This window comes from Lycium ferocissimum, chromosome 9 (genome assembly GCF_029784015.1).
Source record: "Lycium ferocissimum isolate CSIRO_LF1 chromosome 9, AGI_CSIRO_Lferr_CH_V1, whole genome shotgun sequence".
NCBI lineage: Eukaryota > Viridiplantae > Streptophyta > Magnoliopsida > Solanales > Solanaceae > Lycium > Lycium ferocissimum.
In genome coordinates this window covers 50,681,233-50,703,159 of record NC_081350.1, presented here as the reverse complement: position 1 = coordinate 50,703,159, position 21,927 = coordinate 50,681,233, and the positions used below count along the sequence as shown (strand labels likewise).

The 21,927-nt window shown below is 38.5% G+C and overlaps 1 protein-coding gene and 1 long non-coding RNA gene across 3 annotated transcripts; both read left to right on the top strand.

The window, feature by feature from the left end:
- The first annotated feature begins 1,684 nt into the window (after positions 1-1,684).
- Positions 1,685-20,152, top strand: LOC132031198 (flowering time control protein FPA). 2 transcript variants are annotated; one of them, XM_059421082.1, is made up of 4 exons: positions 1,685-1,740; positions 2,802-3,116; positions 16,326-17,512; positions 18,788-20,152. In XM_059421082.1, exons 1-4 carry the CDS (start codon positions 1,735-1,737, stop codon positions 19,932-19,934), a joined length of 2,655 nt encoding a protein of 884 aa, XP_059277065.1. In that variant the 5' UTR covers positions 1,685-1,734; the 3' UTR covers positions 19,935-20,152. The 2 variants fall into 2 exon arrangements, with proteins under 2 accessions (XP_059277065.1, XP_059277064.1); XM_059421081.1 differs by lacking the exons at positions 1,685-1,740; positions 2,802-3,116 and adding an exon at positions 14,387-14,781.
- Positions 14,788-16,023, top strand: LOC132031199 (uncharacterized). The gene is made up of 2 exons (XR_009408182.1): positions 14,788-15,768; positions 15,830-16,023. It is a non-coding gene; the product is annotated as an uncharacterized LOC132031199 (long non-coding RNA).
- Positions 20,153-21,927: the final 1,775 nt, after the last annotated feature.

The following is a 21,927-nucleotide window of genomic DNA, read 5'->3' as shown; positions in this document are numbered from 1 at the left end:
GTTAAGACTAAGACCTAAATCAGCGGTAAGAGAAACATTACAATTTAAAGAATTAAATAGATGGCGCAAATAAAATCTATATTTTTTATATAAATCTATAACATCCGCTCTATAAGTACTTCTAGGAATACCCTCAAATAACGGATTATAACAACGTTGAATGTAAGTAACAAACCCCAAACCCGAAGAAAAGGAAAATGGTAAACAATCATAAGCTACCATTTTAGCTTTTTCGACACGCTCTTTTTTCTTGTCATCCTCAAAATTTCTACCGGTTCGTGGGTCTATCATCATTTGAATACCCCCCACATTTGAACCCGTTTGCTCTCCCCAAACATCCATATGTTTCTTTCTCATATAACCATTTAGTGTACCCGTTCCACCATCCTTACTAGTTTCTTGCCTAATAGCAAATATTTGTCCACATAGGGTACATTTAGCTGTTTGGCATTCCCTATTCTTAGTCATAAATTTTCAAATTTTAGCGATTGGCTTTCGAGTTCTTGGCGGTTTGTCTTGTGTATGTGATTGTGCAGGACATGTATCTTCTATGGGATTTTTGGGGGCTTATGTTTCATCATCATCAATTTCAGTAAAAGTGTCAGTAAAATGTTGTTGCATTGCCTCATGACCTAAAAGTGAATTATTTCCACCAACATCAATACCTAAATTAGGCGTTTCTTCCACAAATGTTTCCTCATTAAGCCCACCCCTAATAATACCACTACTACTACCGGCACCACGTCTAAATCTCTTTGCCATTATTAAATAGAATTAATTTAAATAACACTCAAATAAATCACAAGAAAATAAATTATAACAAATTAAATTGCGTAAATTAAATTGCCAAGAATAAAGATAGAGTTGGAACGAAGGTACCAAATTGCCGGATTAATTTCCAACAAAGTGAAGGCGGCTAGAATTGCAAATCTACCAAAGGTACTTCGGATTGTTGCAAAATCACTAACTCTACAAACAATATTATAATTGCAAAATTAATAATTGAAAATATAATAAGACTTTATAATATTTATTTGAGAGAAATTTAAAGTAGCTAATTGTTGCAAAGTAACTATAATTGAGAGATAAAGAGTGAATTGGTATGGATTAAAATAAAAATGAAGAAGGATTTATATAGGGGTGGGGGATGGGTTAAAGTGTTAAAAAAATTTTTTTGGAGGGGGGGGGAGGGGGAGAGTAAATGGCCGTTTGGCAACGGCCATTTTTGCAAATGGACCGTTGCCAACGGTCCAATAACGTCCACTCACGCCCAGCCCAACGGCTATATATATATTTTTTTTTTTAATTTCACCGGTTTAACCGGTCCAGTTCTGATTTTACCGATTTTAAAAAAATCAAAACTGGACCGGTAAAAAATATACGGTTAACCGGAACCGATTAATCAGTTTCAATTTTATCGGTCTGATTATCGGTTTGAACCAGTTAAACCGGACCGGTTGACGGGTTTACTCAAGATTATATTTGAAGCATAAAAATATATTTACTCCCATAAATAAGCGACTCCGATTTTGTAGAAATTTAATAGCTGAGTTAGTTAGCTAGCTTTAATCTCACCTTATTGCTTGGCCCACCGTACTACAGGACCTTCACATCTTCGGATACTTTACCCGATTCGCTCTAGTGGTTTATCCCATTGCTCAAACCCTATTCGCTCTCACTTTTTCCCCCCTTAGAAGAGTTCAATCAAACCCTAATTTAATTCCAAATCGCCATATGTCGGTAAGTTTAAATTCCCTTAAACATTTTCTATTTCAGCTAATTACCAAGTTAATTACTTTTGTTGTGTCGACTTGATTTCTTGCTGAATTTGCTTTTATAAAGTGAGTTTTCTATACCAATTACGAAAATAAAAAATTACTTTGAGCATTTTCATTTTGTAAGTTTTGTTGTGTCGAGTTGATTTCCTATATAAGTGAGTATGAAAAACTCGTGTTGTTTTTTTTTTTTTTTAAAAAAAATTCCTTAACTGTTATGAACTTTGTTTAATTTGAGCATTGCCATTAGTTCATTAGGAAATTTGTAAGTTTTACTGAAATTTCAGCTGTCTACGAAGTTTATACTGTTATGTACTTTTTTAATTTGAATTTTGTCATTAGTTCCCGTTGTATCGAGTTGATTCCTTGCTGATACAAGTGAGTTTTCTGTACGGAACATGGACATTTACTGGTGATGGAGTAATCATGGTGCTTCACTGATGTTTTTGGATTCTGTGGGGTTGTGTTTATTTATTTATTTTTTTTACTGGCAAGGGGGATCTACCGAGTTGATTTATTACATAAAAATTTCTTGACTTTATATTCAGTTGATATGCTGACCTGATTAGTAGAACATTTTGAGCCTCAGATGTGACTCTGTTTAAAGGACTTACCCAGTGCTTGAAGTGCGTTCTGGCTAACGGAGGAGGGGGTTGAGGAGAGTGAGCATATAGCATATACGCCTAGGCTGACTCTAGAATTTCAATTTCCGATATACAGCATAAATGTAACTTAACATCCTGTAAATGTCTCTTTTTGTTAATTCTCCAATCCGGTTGTCTAATTGTTTTTCTCTTCTCCCTTTTGGTGAGAGTTTATCTTTGAATTGAACCTCCATGTGATGTTAGTACAATTTCTTTTGTGTTGCTTGAGTATATTTTACAGCAAGGTACACCTCAATCCCAAAGTAGTTGGGGTTGGTTACGTGAATATTGGTAGCTACTCGGTTCAATTTGGGCCCATTTCGTTCCAATAATATTTTTCATGCAATTTGGTTGAAAAAAATTCTTCATTGTTCTTTTGCAGTCTGGCAGAGGAGGGAGAGAGAGGGACAGATATCGCAGGGACCATCCTCCAAGATCTGAAGAGAAGAGCCATCATGGTCGTGAAAATCCCCCTTCCAGACATCTTTGGGTTGGAAATCTATCTCATAGTCTTTCAGAAAGTACATTGGCCAATCACTTCTTACGTTTTGGGGACCTGGAAAGTGTAGCATTTCAACCAGGTCGAAGTTATGCTTTCATTAATTTTAAGGATGACGAAGGGGCCTTTGCTGCTATAAGACATCTCCAAGGTTATGTTGTTGCTGGCAATCCGCTTAGGATTGAGTTTACAAAGGCGGTTAGTTTTGTCAACCTTTGCCTAATTTTCCTTGTGACATTATTGTCTGCTCATAGAGAATTCTTGGCTGAGCACATGACAGTACTGTATTTTTCCCTAGAAAATTTCTATGAGATGCATTCTCTTACTCATAACGTCTGTTGTTAATATTAATCATTAATGCACCCATCCAAGTTCGATGTGGATCTTGATCTTCCATTTGCCATTGTCTCTCTTTCACTCAATAACCAGGACAGTGGACTCAGTATTGTTGAGGTCATGAGAATTTATTTCAGAGACTAGGAAGTGAGTGCTTCTGTAACTCGATTGCTTTTTAGGTACATAATGTTACTTGGACTGAATTAGAGACTAGACTAATATAAGCAGAAACGATCCAAACTATAAATTTGTAGATGTATAAACATTGGTGTGATTGAGTAGAATCTTATGAAAGAATTAACCATCAAGGCAAGTAGTGGAAATCCAGCAAGTTAACCATTGGACCAAGGAAAATAGTGGAAATTCTTTCAATAGTACCAGTTTCGAAAAAAAAAGAAAAAAAAAAAAGAAGAAGTGGAAATTCAGCAGTCTAAGCACAAATTCTTGCAACAGCTGTTTAAGCAACCTCCAAAAGCGAGCAGTATTACAGATGAGCAGCAATGTTTTACAATTTGTACTATAGCTCCTGCATGATTTCCTTCTCTAAAAGAAAAAAAAGAATATATATGAATGGGACTTCTGGTGTGTATTTATCCATAGGGGGGCTTGTGGCGAGTACTGTGAGTCTCTAACTGATCTGACTCGTTCAAGCTTTTGGGGTTCCAATTCCTTCATATGCCATTGCCAAGCATGGCCCATTCCATCCGCCATAACCATCTACCATCGAGTTTATGACTAGATCGGAGTTTGCAATTGATCCTGAGAAAATGATGAGTAATCAAAAGCTCTAACAAAACTTACATTATGCGTTACCACTATAATCATAACAGTTGGTTCCTTGTTCCAAAAATAAAGAATAAAAAGAAAGAATCGTAACGGTTGTTTTAAGCAGTCAAACAGTTAATCATCTGAAACCTAAGGGAAATTTTGTCAAAACAAAAAAATAAAAGAAAGGTGAAATGAAATCCAATACCTTTATGACATGGAGAATCTAAAGACAACTCCATGAAATTCTCAGCAGATTAAAATTCCAAAATCTTTTGCAAACTGTATATGGCAGTGATTTAGCAAATCTGTAATAGTAGAATGTTTGTAATTTGCTCCCTCGAGCAATCGTGTAGCCTCAATTTGTGAGGGTAGTGTAGTGATGAGCACAGACTTCAGGAGAAGTAATACTTCGCACCAAGTTTGCTCTTCAATCAAAAGTTATGGATGATCCGAGTAAAATTGCACCAACTCCTTCCATTTCGGTGTCCTTTACTCTGTTGCCATTATAATCAATTATCAAGATGCGAGCTTCTTGGTCAAGCAACGTTTGTACTCGATCATTATAAATTGCCATCAGAGTCACGTGGATGTATAGGACTGTGCATTCTCTTGCACCTTTTTTTTTAATTTATAACCAGTGAGAGCATAGATGCAGGTGTCAATTTGTTGGATGCTATAAATAGCAGGCAGACTATCTTTTCAATCAATCTCCGGCTGGTTAGTGCTGCTATTGACCTGGACCATACAAGCTGCTCAGTGGCAGCATTTATATCTTAGATGGCTCCTTCTGTTCTAGGAAAATCCAATCTGCATAGGTAGCACATCACAGACTTCGTACTGGCACTGCACCATATGCACATTTGCCAGATTTTGAATGCACATGCTTCTTTCATATTCATATGCATTGAAGAGACGATTTGTTCCCAAGGCAGAGCATTAACCTGGACCTGCTATTGAGACAGTGCCCTTGTTTCATTTTCCGAAATCATTAGCTATTAGTTTTCCATGACAAAGCAAAAAGCTAGTACTCCCTCCGTTTCAATTTATGTGAAGGAGTTTGACTGGGCACGGAGCTTGAGATTGGAAGGAAGACTTTTGAAACTTGTGGTCCAAAAGAAGTCTTAGATATTTGTGTGGCTATAGATCATCTGACTAAGGGTAAAATGCTAAGTTTAAAGTTAAATTATTACTAAATATAGAAATTTATTATTACTAAAATATAGAAATTTGTCATTCTTTTTGGGACTGACTAAAAAGGAAAGATTGTCACATAAATTGGGATGGAGAGGAGACAAAGGGAATATTTGATAAAGTGTTTTCTGTTTCCTCTTTATCTTGAGTGTCTTTTTGCAAAGGCAACAGTATATGCAACATGTAATAAGGTGAGGGTAAAACCACCAAAAGTGGTTCCTCTTAAGCATCTATTGCTAAGACCTTTGTATGAGGCATGTAGTTTGTGTTGAGGGACCATCTGCATTTTACCGCTATCTTCAGTAAAAATTACGTTGGCTGCACGTTTCCACAGTAAAGGTTAATAATACCAGAATTATAAGAATTGAAATCACGAAAATTTATCAAAATTGCCTGGTTTCTGAGTTGTTGTGGTCCAGTTCAAACAACTTTTATCATGGATTCGGTTCCTATGAGCTATATCATATATATAAACAATAAAAAAGTATCTCATATATATTGGAAGTCCTTTCACAAGCAACATCTCAGGTGTGGCGCCTTCAAAAGCCACAAAATAGAATTGTACCTGCTTTAATCCATAGAGTTCAGGTTATCACCTTTTGAATCAATGAACCAAATTAACAGGAAACTGGGAGATCAATTTTTTTCTAGATTTCACTCTAACACAGTAAACTCCAATCTCTTGCAACACTCCGAGTGATAAGTATTCTCATTCTCAACCATATTTTTGGACTAAATAAGCACCTAATGAAACAAACTAATGTAGCAAAAGACCATCCACAACTGTGAGGGATGTATCCAAATTGAAGTTTATGATCCATGACATTCTACAAAAACATGCCTCACTGGAACTAGATAGTTCATCAGCTGAAGCACCTTCCAGATAAGAAAGACTTCTCGGTTTTCTTTCAGGATGTACTCTATCACACATCTTATTCCCATTGTACTAGACCTGAATGACTGGTGGTCATTGATGTAAAAATAAGCAGCAGTTCTCGCATGTGCTCTACTTGAATGCTTTGTAATTGTGACACAGTTATCTGTTTTTTCGGTGTACTGGATCTAACTTAATTGTTCTTCTGAGAGTACTGGAGGCAAGCTCCACTCACTTCTGAAATAAAATGGTAGGAGAAGCATGACTGATGAATTGGATAATTAGGCGATGATATGTTCTGGAAAATACCGAGATGCTCAGATGCAAATATCAGCCAGTAAATGGCTGAAGTATAACTTATTGTCAGTATTATAGTTGCAAACAAAGAGTATTATCACTAGAGCAAAATGCACGCGTGCTTATAACTAAGATCCTCCTTCTGTCAGCTCCTTTTGGGTGGGCGATCCATTTTATATGTATTTGCAAGTGAGGCATTTTTTTTAATTTTGCCTACCAGAAAATTCTTTAGCTTGCATCCTTGATATCTTAAAACTTAATGAAAATCCTATTCCTGGAAATAACATATGGAGAAATTATATCCTTAAGCATAATTCTAAATGGGCTTGTTTCCCCCATTTTTAGTCAGCTCCCTTAAATATTTAAAAGCTTTGTTTGGATGAGTGGCTTACTTTGCTTTTCTAGTGGTTCCCTGAAGCGTATCATTGAATGTGAAGTTGGACCCAGGGTGTGCCTATTTTTGTGTCCGTAGTCTTGCAGACTTGCCAGTTCTATCTCAAATTAGCATCGCAATCTAGGAATGAGGCCAGCTTTGGCAAATGATACCAGTTGATGTCCCATGAGATTGGGATCTTAAGGCATTAGTGATCTCAAAATAATGCTTATGAATTTGCTACATTTGATAGCATGAATTATTTTGTTTACTTCTTTGAGGTGTACTGCATGGTGCCATATATATTTAACATAGCTACAGTGTTAGCTGCTGGTATTCTACATCTGTTTCATCTCACCGCTAGGTTTGTGCCTGTATACCTAGATAGCTCCTTAAACTTGGCACGTTTTGTAAGTTAGACACTCTAATTAATTAGTGACCGGATAGACACTCCAACTTGGTAGAAATGTATCTTTTAAACACACTAGTCCTACATAGCATCTCACTTGTTGATTTGTTCATTTTAGGCGCGAGTTTTATGTAAAAAAATGCTGAGTCAGCTCTATTAGCAGTAAAAATATTTTATAACCCAAATTTAGCCTCATATTTACCATTGTTGTTGAAAGAAAAGCCCTAGCGTAAAGCTCTCTTCTCCATCTCTAAACAACACAACCAAAGACTAGAATCTCATATCGAATCCTGTTTTAATAAATTTTTTCTATATTCTCTTCTATCTAATGAACTTCATATTCGTTTGACAAGAAAATGAAGCAAATATAGGCCAAAGTATTAGTTTCAAAAAAAAAATATAGGCCAAAGTATTATTGCAAGCTTTGAAGGTATTATGATTAGAGCCAACTCTAAAATGTCAAAGTTCAGGCTTAGGAAGGACTCAATGGATTTTGTAAATTTCCTTTTTTACTTTTCAATCAAAACAATACCATTAATCTTGAAAATTTGCATTGCTCTCCAAGTTAGTAGAAAACTGCAGGTACATATAGCCAAAAGCTCTACTTTTAGGTCTTCATCTATGAGTAAAAGAAAAACAGGAAAAAGCATATAGTTGTCCCTGTGTTAAGTATTGATAGAGAGACTAAAACAGAGAGAGTGGAATATGGATTGTGGTTAAGGGAGAAGGAAGAGATAGATGAAGGGAACCATTGGAGAAGAAGAGTTTGAATCATTGATTGCTATCGCTAATTACACGTGAATTTGCAGAAGAAAATAATGAAGAATGAATGCAAAGTGGGGTTGGTTCTACTGGAACGAAGAAGAAGATCAAAAGGGGGTTGGTTGATACGTGTCTCTATCTTATTCTTTCTTTGACACATGCAAGTAATACACACGCACTTTGCCTTACTGACTAGTGTGTTTAAAATATACAGTTCTACCAAGTTAAAGTGTCTATATGGTCACTAGCTTAGAGTGTCTAACTTACACATCGTGCCAAGTTAAGGGGCTATATAGGTATTTAGCCTTCTAGGTATCTTAAATTCGCTGGGGAGGTTCTCATGAACATGAAAAGATAGAAGTTCAAGACGAAAAGTCTGCATGCTTCATATTCTTCTGGTGTTAAACAAAGTCAGAGCTCCATATCTCTAATATTGAGGGATTGGAATTTATTTTTTGTTCATAAAATTGGTACTGAGAAAGAGCAGAAGTTTGCTGAATTTGAATTCCTTCACCACTGTAGGGATTCTGTGAAATCAGGCTTACATCAATATCTTTTTAAAAAAAGAGCGCTGCACCGCACCCAAGGGTGTGGCCTAGTGGTCAATGAAGTGGGTTGAGCTCCATGAGGTCTCAGGTTCAATTCCCAGCAGAGACAAAAACACTAGGTGATTTCTTCTCATCTGTTCTAACCTTGGTGGACAGAGTTACCTGGTATCTGATGCTGGTGGGAGCTGGCCCGGACACCACGGTTATATATATTAAAAAAAGAGCGCTGCACCAAAGTTTCAGATTCTAGATAGATCTATATTAACAAAAAGAACATTCTCCTACCTACCCTCAAATTTCTCTTTAGCCAAACTTTTCAGAGAATGCATACAGGGATGGTTTTCCAGATATTTTCTCGATAAAAGATAAGTGATGGTTTTCCATATCAGTTTATGCTTCTTCCTTATTTGCTGCCCTGCCAACTGTTCAATACTTGCCTTACATTACCTGGCATTTCCTATTGAATCCCATAATTATTCAGGAACATAAACCAAAATCTGCGAGACATTTATTTTGAGCAATCGCCAAATCTGGCAGGCATAGTTACAATGTCAACAAATGATTCACAATTTCAGGGTTCTCTTTGCATAAGCAGCACCAATTATAAGTTTAAGCCTTTATTTTCCTGTGTCAAACAAGTTTGATGTGCAGCTATCCATCCAAAACATGTTACCTTGTCCATAGCCATTCTGTACTATGTCTAGAGTAGCTTTCTTTTCTTGGGAAATGGTAAGGTTTTTATTAATAACCAATACCGTGTAAGAAGTACAGAGAAAGGGCTATGTCTACCATGGCTTTTCTGTACTACGTCTAGCGGATATCCTTGCTAGTAGCTAACAGGACTTCACAGAAAATGATTCATCCTTCCTTCCTGTCCATCATTAGAGTTTCACTGTGTTATCCTCCTCTGTAATTCCTTTAACCATTGCAAGTAGCTCTCTTACTCTTTCAACTTTCCAATCATTAGAAGTTCTTTAAAATTGGAAGTTCCAGCTACTTCCATCCCAGCAATTTACAATGCATCAGTTTTTGTTAACCACGATGCTGTGCAAATTAGGCAAGATTTCTGCTAAGTATCCCTCCCATACCAGTTTGTTGATAAATTAATAATTTAATTAATTTTTGGCAAAAAAAATGCTCGACTACAAGAAGTATGCCAACGATAGGGTTTTCTACGAACGCCAACCAATCTTCTATGCGTAAAGGAACCTCATGGGTGCACCAAAAGGAAATAAGGGAAAAGGCGCTATTCCTCAATTGAACAAAGTTCATCAATACTCGTTCAAAAGCTCTCCTATTTCTATCTCCAAACGACCCACATAAGTGCTAGTGGAACAACATTGCACGCCCTCTGTCTTGTCTTCCATCTACCACTGTTCCAACTGAACATTACTCATTTTTACCGTGCCTGGCATTACTCGAAGTCTTCCAATCTATCTCAAAATTTCCCACCATAACCTCGAGGCTGCTGAACAACGAATGAGGAGATGGTCAGTGTTTTCACCCGATCCCTTACACATAAAACGCCAACTGATGTACGTCTTCCTCTTCCTTAGATTCTTAGTTATCAAGATCCCCACTTTTACTGGTAGTCAAGTGAAAAAGCATACCTTTTTGGTACTTGAAGGATCCAAAGCGATCTATACGGAAGGCAACCTCCTTCTAAACATGAATTTCTCATAATATGACTTGATAGAATACACTACATTGTTTGTTGCGTCCAACCTCCATACATTGTGGTTATCCTGTGATATGGCTTGTTTGTCTCCTAGGCCTTGGTTTCAGATACCATTTATCCTATCAAATTTTAATTTTCCTTACATCACCATCCTTCAAACTTTTTTCTTCTTAAACTCATATCGAGAACTACTGTTATGTTTCTAGAATGCTATCCAGGTGGAGCTCCATGGGTATTGCACACCATTTTTTTATTCGATGACCTCTTTATGCTAGTTTTACCATCATTCCATCCCCAAAGCCATTTAAATAGGCGGCATTTTGATCACGCCCAACTCTAGTCCTATAAGGACAAGTGGTCGTTGCAAATATAACCCGGTTTTAAAGTCCGGAGTCGATCCCACAGAGAATAAACTTATAGCTATATTACTTTGCTATGATGTACTTTATTTATCAAATAATTCTCTAAGGTAATAATAATAAATTTAGAACGAATTATAGACTAAGATTTTTTTTTGAGGAAGACACGTTAGTAGTTCAATGCAACAAAAAGCGGAAATCTTAGCTCTAAGGTAATAATAATAAATTTAGAGCTAATTATAGACTAAGAAAACAACAAAACAACTAATATTAACTATAAAGCTAGAGTAATGGAGTAAATTCAAAGAGAGAAAAAGACCTAGAGCTAAGATTTCCCCTATTTGTTGCACTGAACTACTAAAAGTGTCTTCAAATTACGCCTAGTTAGTTTCCATACATCGCGAGGCTAATTCTAATTGATTTCCCTAAATAACTCGCTATAACAACAACAACATGCCCAGAATAATCCCACAAGGTGGGGTCTGGGGAGGGTAGAGTGTATGCAGACCTTACCCCTACCGTGGAAGGTAGGGAGGCTGTTTCCGATAGACCCTCGGCTCAAGAGAAGGTGTCAAGACAACAATAATAATAATAATAGGCAGTAATAACAACATATAATATGATAAATGCAGTCAAAAAAAGAAGAAAGAAACAATCAAGTTATAATAGAGATCTAAAAAAAATAAGGTAAAGAACAAAGGTAATAATACTCCTAGTACGGAAAAGAAATCCTTGCGGTCCCCTACTAGCCTTCTACCCTGATACTCGACCTCCACACCCTCCTATCAAGGGTCATGTCCTCGGTAAGCTGAAGCTGCGCCATATCCTGCCGAATAACCTCTCCCCAAGACTTCTTTGGCCTACCCCTCCCTCTTCTCAGGCCCACCACTGCCAGCCTCTCACACCTCCTCACTGGTGCATCAGTGCATCTCCTCTGCACATGGCTGAATCATCTCAGCCTTTCTTCCCGCATCTTGTCGAACACGAGCACCTACCTTGTCCCGAATAACTTCATTCCGAATCATCTCTCCTGGTATGCCGGCATATCCATCTCAGCATCCAGATCTCTGCTACCTTCATCTTCTGGACATGAGCTTTCTTAACTGGCCAGCACTTCGTCCCATACAACATAGTCGGTCGAACCACCACTTTGTAGAACTTTCCCTTATGTCTAGGTGGCACCTTCTTGTCGCACAATACACCCCAATACGATGAGTGACTTCGTCATCAATCTCACTATTCCCCCCTGGATGATTGACCCCAGGTACTTAAAACTTTCTTTCTTGGGTATGACCTGAGTATCAAGCCGCACGTTCTCGTCCTCTACATGTATCACGTCACCAAATTTGCACTCCAAGTACTCTTAGTCTTGCTCAACCTGAAACCTTTCGACTCCAGGGTCTTATCTCCAAACCTCCAGCCTCGCGTTAACACCGCTTCTTGTCTCGTTAATCAGCACAATGTCTTCTGCAAATAACATGCACCATGGCACCTCTCCTTGAATGTGACGCGTCAGTGCGTCCATCGCCAAAGCAAACAAAAACGGGCTAAGAGCGGATAACTGATGCAGACCCATCTTGACTGGGAAGTGTTTTGAGTCACCCGCACTTGTCCTCACACGGGTCTTGGCTCCATCATGCAGGTCCTTATCGCTCTAATGTATGCTACAAGAACACCTCTAGCTTCCAGACATCTCCATAGCACCTCCTTTGGGACTTTATCGTATGCCTTTTCTAGGTCGACGAACACCATATGCAGATCTCTCTTCTTCTCCCTATACTGCTCCACCAACCTCCTCACAATGTGAATGGCTTCTGTAGTCGAACGCCGTGACATGAATCCGAACTGGTTCTCCGAAATAGACACTATCTTCCTCATCCTTGCTTCCACCACTCTCTCAAACTTTCATCATATGGCTCAACAACTTGATACTCCTATAGTTGTTGCAATTTCGAATATCCCCGTTGTTCGTGAACAACGGGATCATGGTTCTCCATCTCCATTCTTCAGGCATCTTCGACGTCCTAAAACTAACATTCAACAACCGCGTAAGCCACTTCAAGCCTTCCTTGCCCGCATTCTTCTAAAATTCTACCGGCATCCCTGTCGCTCTTCCCCTGCTCATCTTACGCATAACCCCCTCGACCTCCTCAACCTTGACCCGCCTACAGTACCCAAAGTCACGGCGACTCTAAGAGTGCTCTAATTCGCCTAGTACGATGTTCCGACCCCCCTCTTCATTCAAGAGTTTATGAAAGTAAGTCTGCCATCTTCCACTAAAACTTCGCCTTCCTTGTCTTTGATAGACTTCACTTGGTTTAGGTCACGAGCCTTTCTCTCTCTCGCTTTGGCTAACCTGTACAGCTTCTTGTCCCCACTTTTTTCCCCAAGTTCGTCATGCAAGCATCTAAACGCAGCAGTCTTAGCCGCCATAACCGCTAACTTCGCCTCCTTCCTCGCCTTCTTATAATGCTCCCTATTAATCCCCCCCCCCCCCCAGTCTATACTCTCCACTAGCTTTAAATACGCTGCTTTCTTAGCTTCCAATTTATCGTGGACCTCTCCATTCCACCACCAGTCCCCTTTGTGTCTGTCAGAGTACCTAGCACCTCTCTTGCTGCTTCCCTGATGTTAGCATGTTAGCTGCCGTCGTGGTCCACATACTACTCGCGTCCCCGCTACTCCTCTAGGCTCCCAATGCCCTTAACCGCACACCCAACTCCCGGGCATTGTCCTTGTTCAAAGAATCCCACCTAATCTTAGGTTGACCATACACAACCCTCTTTCTCCTCTTCCTCTTTATCTTCAGATCTAGAACCAAGAGCCTATGCTGGGTCGTGAGGTTCTCGCTTGCGATAACCTTGCAATCCGTGCATAAACCCCTATCGCACTTCTGGGAGAGTTGGTAACAATTTGGGTCTTGGCCCTCGTACTTCGAAAGGTGACCAGGTGCTCTTCCCTCTCCTGAACAACTCGCTAGTGATCTCAATAAGGACCTCAGATCTCTCTTGTTGGCACCTTTAAGTTAAAGCATTCAATCCCTATCCCGCCTTGAAGTATTGTTATTCAACATAACCCAAGTCTAAAATCTTTATCAAGTATTCTAAACCCACAAGCACAACTAGTTGATAACTTTTCAACTAATTAGAATCACAAAACAACAGTTGAATAAACGGAACGAACTAAGTTTCATCAAGGAAAAACAACATCAATAATTCAAACAACAAAAGGTTCCATCAGAACCCTAGGAATAAAGCTTAGCTACACATATTCATGGTTGCAAGCACAAAATCTCTCAAAGAAATAATAAAGTGCAAGAAAAAAAGAGAAAGAAAAACCCTAAGAAGAATCTTGCTCTCGCCGTCTCTGGCGCTTGCCCACCTCCAAAACTCTGTAAAACTCATGTTTAAAGCGTATTTATAGGTATAGGACTAGGAGTTATGGGCCTTAATCCAAAGTTATTTGGGAAAAACAGGACAATTTTCTCGCTTGTAGGCTGTCTCATGTCGCGTTCAATATGGCATGACCTAAAGAAGTTTTGGACGTTACTTCTTGTGTTCGTATGGATCCACTGTTTGGTGCACTTTAGCACGTCATTGCGCAATTGAATTTCATATGCACTTGTGATCATGTGCAAATTATTGTTTTAGCCTTCATTTTTCTCTTCTTCTTTTTCCTTTTTTTTCTTTTTTCTTTTGCCACTTCAATTATTTTTCATCCTAGTTTTTCTCCAAATCTCTTCGTCTTTGTCGCATCTTCACAGTATTTCATTCCTACCCATTAAAAACACAAAATTGAGCACAAAGCATTATAAATAATACTCAAACGACGATTAAAGTACCAAAATATGAGGCTAAATATAGCTAAAAATATTTTCAAAAAAATAATAATAAAAAAAATAAAAAATATATAATTTTGGCCGAATATCACTTATATAATGAGATTCCTTACTCCTAGTTTCTCATCGTACTCTTTACATAGCACACCTTTTTCCCATTCAATGAGATGCATCCTTATTCCTTCTTGATTTCCTTTCCATAGGAATTCACTCTAAAAATAGGCTTGGAAAAAACCCTAAAGGCGTTAAGAAGAGATTTAATTAGCTGGCGTAATAAATACAAATGATAGGGCAATCTATGAAGTTCGATCACGATTTTCTCTTTTAGAGCAATCTATGAGATTTAATTAGCCGGCGCAATAACTACAAGTCGATTTTACAAATGATCGAGGAATCTAAGAAGATGAATAAGAAGAATTGCTTAAGGAAGGTAGTTTCTTCTTTTTTTGGGTATACCGCTTTGAGATTTGATTAGCTGGCGTAATAACTGCAAATCGATTTTAGAATTTCCCTCATTGTTTTCCCATCATGGTTTTCTCTTTCAGGAGGCTCATCTCGTTGATTTTTCTGTGCATTCCTTTCATATTTTACATTGAGATGTTTATGTAAAGCGTTCTTTTCTAACCTATGGCTTAGGGCAAAAGGGGCATGATGGCTTGACGTCACCCTCACCTTCCTCTATCCATCTTTTTATTATCTTGGATGGAATAGGAGTTAATGCCATCAGGTATTTTGGGATTCTCATATGGCATTCAATAAGGGGAGACATATTATGAAAATGTCATTCTAATAGCAAATGAATTGGTGGATTCTAGATAAAAACAAAGCAAATGGGGAATTATTTGCAAATTAGATGTAGAGAAGACATACGGCCATGCCAACTGGAGCTTCTTACTCAATATGTCTACAGAGGTTGTGTTGCTGTCGTGTAACTTGAAACATCTCTAGAGCTTCCTTTCATGATAATCTACTAATCTAGGGGATAGAATAGAATATATATGTTGTTGGGTTGTGTCTTCTTTGAAATGTATGAACACTTTTGTGGCTTGTGTGTTAGCGATCCTGTGCTTTATGCCTGGCATTTTTCCTTGAGTTGATCAGTCTACTAGAAAGGTAATTGAAAGCTGTATGTGTGTGAATCTCACAAGTAAAATTTCGTGTTACTCCTATCATATCTTCTGTAAGAATTGGTGATATACTGATATATACAGTGGAAAACCGCAAAGCTCCTTCACTTCTACAGGTCATTGCATCAGTGATATCTTGCATTTGTTTTACTAGAGGAATGTTTGGCTTATGTTTTTTTAACAGATCTATGGACATTATACTTCAGTGGCTAGGACTTCTCTTTTCCTCTTTGTACTTAAAAGAGAGGGTCTATTAAATGAAGTGCATTCTTTTCTAAAGTCATGATGCTGTAACCCATTCCCTAAAGGACTTGGTTTCTGCCTTGTAAAGGATATAAGCCTGAAAGTTAGACTACTCCCAACTTGTTTAAATGGTAGTTAAACTAATTTTGATCTTGAAGATTGCACTTGTCATGTCCATTTGTATTTATGTTTGTTTGTGCTTGTGTCTGCCTCAAAATCTTATTTCCAGATTCTTGCTGCAATTATCAGAGTACCTTCGTGAATATAATGTAGTGTTACTGCATTGGAGAGTGTGTGCTAATTATAACAGTATGGAAAGAAAACCCTTCTGCAAGAACAGAGATCAGGTTATGATTGATGCTTAATGTAGGTCACAACTAGAGAGATATGTGTTACTATGTTCTTCGACTGATGGGTTACTTCTCTCTGTGTTGTACTTCTCAGCATTGATACAGCAACTCCCATAAGTGATTATTACTTTCTGGTGAAACAAGTTAATCTATATGCAGGCCAATTCACCTCTCTTTTCTTCTTTTCGTAATTAAAAAATCTATCAAGAAAATATGGCGACAATTCTGCTCTAAAGTAGGGTTTTATATCACAGGAAAAATCATCACCAGCACCACCACGGGATGAAGAGTATTTTCCACGTCGAGATGAACGTCCCATGAAAAGAAGATCTCCACTTTCACAAAGGGACTCGAGGACTCGCCACTCTACTCCTGATAAGAGTGGAGAACCCAGTGAGGTTTTATGGATTGGGTTTCCTGCACAACTGAAAGTAGATGAATTCATTTTACGAAAAGCCTTTTCCCCATTTGGACCGATAGATAGGATTACTGCGTTTCCAGGTAGAACTTATGCCTTCGTTCGATACAAGAATGTGATGGCAGCTTGCAGGGCAAAAGAAACATTACAAGGAAAATTATTTGACAATCCACGTGTACATATTTGTTTTGCCCGGTCAGAATCTGGACCCTCTAACAAGGAAAGAAGCTCAATGAATGATTCACCATCCTCACATTTGAGATCATATGGGCACATTGGTTCTTCCGAGAACCTTCGACATGATAGGGACTTTGGTAATGTTCCTGGAGATCATGGCATGAGGTCTCCAAGGTTTAACTCAGATATGGATCCTGGTGATTCTCGTCTTGTTAGTTTTGGCAGAAAGGGTAATTCATGGGCAGGTGAAGATGGTACACTCGATAGAAGGAGATATCCCGTTCTGGATTCTGAACTGGGGCATGGGGACAATGCTTATAATCAGCGTAGTCCTCCAAGGAAAAGACTAGTAGACATGCGTGAGTTTTCTCCTCAGCGGTTCCCTAGACAAGATCCTTTCTATGATGATTCGTGGGACTTGCCTGAGGATCCTTTAGTCTTTCATGAAGCTAAGAAACTGAAGACCAGCTCCTATTTTCCTGAAAATGAGCTTCCAGAATATCCTTTCAATGATATGGAACCAGCAAAACACAGGGGATACCATGAATATTCCCAAGCTGAGGTCCTTGATAAAAACTTCGATTCTGGATCTCTTGTTCATAAGAGGATGATGAACTCCAATATACCTTATCCGGAGGAGAATGACCGGTGGAATTCACGTTTTGACGGTTTTAAGGTGGGCCCTGGTCAATTGGCTTCAAATGCTGAGCAGAAAAGGTTGACTCCTGAACCACATCCCTCATCTAAGAGTACTGAGTGGAAATGGGAAGGTACTATTGCTAAGGGAGGCACTGCTGTCTGTCGGGCTCGATGCTTTCCCGTGGGCAAACCTCTAGACATGATTTTGTAAGTAATAACATGTTTACGGGAAGTTAATGTTTTCATAGACATTATCTAATGCACACAAGTTGTTGAAATTTAAAACTGACAGGCGACTTCAGTTAGAAATGAAAGTTTTTTCGAACTGCAGGGCTCCTAGCCTATAGTCATTTGGGTTGAAGCCCTTCCTAACACAGAAATATCTCAATGCAAATATACTCTGCTATAACTGATAAAATCATATTAGTCCTTGGAGCTAATGTTGTATAATGGTTGTAGTTTTCTGTACGTGCTTTTGAATTAACTTCAAAATGTTTGGATTGGTAAGCTCAACATTTTCAGGTCTATAGCACTTTAGAGCAACTTTAGTTTTTTGTACGTGCTTTTGAATTTAACTTCAAAATGTTTGGATTGGTAAGCTCAACATTCAGGTCTATAGCATTTTACAGCAACTTTCAACAAGACATAGTTTAGCTGATTGATGCTTTAATTTTTTATTTGAATAACCGTGGTGTCCAGGCCAGCTTGCGCTAACCTGGACTAATTCCACGGGATACTTGCCACCTCCCACTAGCAACAAGTACTAGGTAATTCTATCCACCAAGGCTAGGACAAATGAGAAGAATCACCTAGTGTATTTTGTCTCTGTTGGGATTTGAACCTGAGAACTCATGGTTCTTAACCCACTTCATTAACTTAGCCTTGGGTGCTGGATGCTTTAATAACAAATAAATGACAAATATTTAGGCTTTGCGTAAGTCAAAGATAACCATTTTGCATCTATATGATTGAAGATATTTTGTAATAGAACTATGATAAAATGTATCTGTTGGAGAAATTTTACTTCCCTGTTACGTAGATTTTTTTTTTTTTTTTTTTGAAAATTTCTTATCTTAGGACCCCGAGATAGAAAAATGGAAGTGTCTTAACTGAAAATTTGATAGTCAACTCTACCCAATTTAAGGAGATCCAGAGATTGAAATTTGCTCCTTCCTGCTCTTTCGGGTACAATCATCATTTCTCTAGTATGGAGTAGGAAATTTTTGTTCATGATATCAAGTACATGGGAAGGATCTAGAACGGTACTTACCTTACAAGGCTTGTTTTAACTCTCTTCATCTTAGGCATTATGAATGTCTTGTCTTCTCATACATTTTTTTCAGAGTTTTTGGAATCTAACTTTACACTTTTAAGTTAAAAAATGAGCTATCGTCTTAGGTTGAGAACTTTTCATCCCACATGTTGTGAATAGAACTTAAATTCTTTTTCGTCCATTGAGTTTGCAATGGTTCAATTCTGCAGACCTGTATACTTAGACTGCACAGCAAGGACTAGTTTAGACATGCTTGCAAAGCATTACTATCAAGCAGCTGGTTCTTGGGTTGTCTTCTTTGTTCCAGCTACTGATGCTGACATGGCATTTTACAACGAATTCATGAATTATCTTGGTGAGAAGCAGCGAGCTGCTGTGGCGAAATTGGATGATAGGACCACTATGTTTCTTGTACCTCCTTCAGACTTCTCTGAGAAGGTTCTTAAAGTACCAGGAAAACTGAGCATCTCTGGTGTTGTTTTAAGATTAGAACCTCAGGCGGAGAAGAATGAAACCAGCTTTACCGGTTTCCAGGGCATGACATCGTTTGCCAAGCCGATATCGCCTTCTGGCCCTAATCCTGCACTTACATCTTACTCAACTACCCAGAGACCAGGAATCAGTAATATGCCTTTTCCTGGGACCGATACTGTACCTCCACCTGCTTCATTTTCAGGCTCTCTTCAGCCGGCTGGTAACTTTTCTGAGTCATTTAGTGGAGACAGGCACAACTACATGGTCAATCAGCAGTACCCTGCCATGGGACAGAACTGGTCTTCACATGATATGCAGAAACCAAATCCTAGTGTCAAGAATATCAGAAAAGATACTACCATCGGTCAGGGATATAACCCGTCCATGCCTGGTACAGGGCAGGAAAGTTCTAGCATCTATAGTAGGGGTGAAGTTTCAAGTATCCATTCAACTGGTGATAACAGACCTCCACCAGCTTCACCTTTTCAATCAGACCAACTTGCAATGTTAGCCTCATCACTTCTTGGGCAGCAGAGGCAATCAGGGGTTGCATCAACAGGACAAGATTCGAGACAACCAGGCAACGCTTACCTGCCTGACAACTCATACAGGCCAACACAACAGAATCTTCCATTATCAAACAATCAACCTGTTGATCAGTCATCATCGCAGTTTGGTCAAATTCAGCAATTGCTTCAGCAACAGCAGCAGCAGCCAATGGCGAGTTTGCCGGGCCCACCTCCAAGAGAGCTTCAACATGGCACTCACTTGAACCAACTGCAGAATGCAGCAGACGAAGAAACAGATCCACAGAAACGCTTGCAGGCAACTTTGCAATTGGCAGCAGCTCTTCTTCATCAAATTCAACAGGGTAAACCGTGAGCAAATAACTATGTACCTAAGGAGGTCAATAATCATTGTATGTATTTAGTTGTGCGTTTATATATGTGAGAAGTGTCTTCATCGTGCTGTACTTTCAAACCTGACCTAGTGCTAAGAAACTTATTGTGGCATTCTGTTCCTCCAGATCTCCCAGATTCTTGACTATTTGAAGTAGTGCTTGTTCTTTTTATTCAATGGCGTTCGTCCATATTGTTTGACATGTAGTTCTAGACTAATTCTTGTTCCCCCTATTGTGGATAGCACCTCTTGGAGTTAGGATTTCGAGTGCGAAAATTTATGCCGTCTCTGTAGAAATGTCATCATTTTCTGTTTATGTATTTGTTGATGAGTACTTATGTTAAGACATGACTCTCTCTCCACATGGAATATCTACCATTTTGCATTAAAATCCTATTTTTCAAAATTCAAGCTTTTAAAGTAAAAATAGGCGCGATTTCAGTGATAAGAATATGGAAGACATTTCATGCACAACATTTCTGAGGCTAAATTGAGCCAGTATTTTAATCAAGAAACAGAACAATAAGTTCACTCAGCTATCATTTAGGCCAAGAGCTAGCTTTAGAATTACTCTGGATAACTAACTTACTAGGTTGGAGATGAAAGGTTTCAACTCGCTTTTTCCAGGATTAGAGATTCTATGGTGAGTTTTAACTTTGCTACAGTGTACTACATTATATGAGATATGAGACGTAGTTTATGATTCCACTTCGCTCTTTTTAGCATTTTGGTTAATATCATGCACGCCGTAAGTACATTCCCAGCTCCTTCATCAGGTAACCTGTCAATTCAATACATTGGCAATGACATTTTGCTTGTAAAATTTCATTAAGGAATCAGAGTGACTTAACATGGGTTTCGCCTTTTCCTCCGGAGAGGACCTGTATGTATAGCTCGCTTTGCTCAGCATATAATTTCTTTTACACTATCAGGTCACTTAAGGGGTCGTTTGGTGCATGGTACAGGCTGCGATATCCCAGCACTAATTTTTTGTACCGTGTTTGGTAGGAGGTATAAATTTATCTTGGGATAAATTTATACCTCCTACCAAACACGGTACAAAATGAAGCATAATCCCAAGGGGTGGAGGGGGGGGGGATATCCCGGGGCGGATGGAGCATTATAATTTGGGGTTCAATTGAACCCCAAACTTTCGATGTGGTGTACAAATTTATATGTAAAAATTTACTAAATTTACAATAAATAGTAGATATGAACCCATAACTTTAGAAATATAATGGTTCAATGCTAAAAAATTTAAAGGGTTGAACTCCAAGAGTTTAAATCCTAGATCCGCCTCTGGGGATATACCTTCTTATCCCACTTATCCCGGAATTATAATCCTGGGATAATTTTGGCTACCTACTAAACGACCACTTAGGAAGTAGCACTTGTCCTTAACTATATAAATTGTGATTTGGTAACCTAGAAAGTCCCCTAATTTTGAAAGAATGGGTGCCTCCTAAGAAAGGGGTTCACAGTTACCAAGCCTGGACGGTTGTTTACCAAAATCGTATGTGCAATGACATACTACAGTAAGTTAATTGCACTAGCAGTGCAAAAACTATTTTGCATTACTCTTTGGATGCTATTAGGAACAATTTTCAGTGTCCGAGTTTGAGAATTGAATTTGGCCATCTTGGGACAGTTAAGAACAGAATGAGTTGGTCAAACACATACATCAACACTTAAAAATGATCTTAACTGTTAGATAAACATCTTAACTATACTTGTGATCATATAACGCATCTTCTTAACAATAATTTGTCTCATAAACACCTCACGCTGACATGACAAATCACACATGTTTCACTTAAATTTGAGCGTTTCAGGGGTTTAATCAATATCTGCCGAACTATTGGAGAAGAATTCCATCTTTGAATAGAGGATGCTGTTGTGGAAAAAAAAAATCGTATTCGATAGTTACATCAAATCGTATTAGACGAAATAGGGAAAATAACCCTCTATGACTATT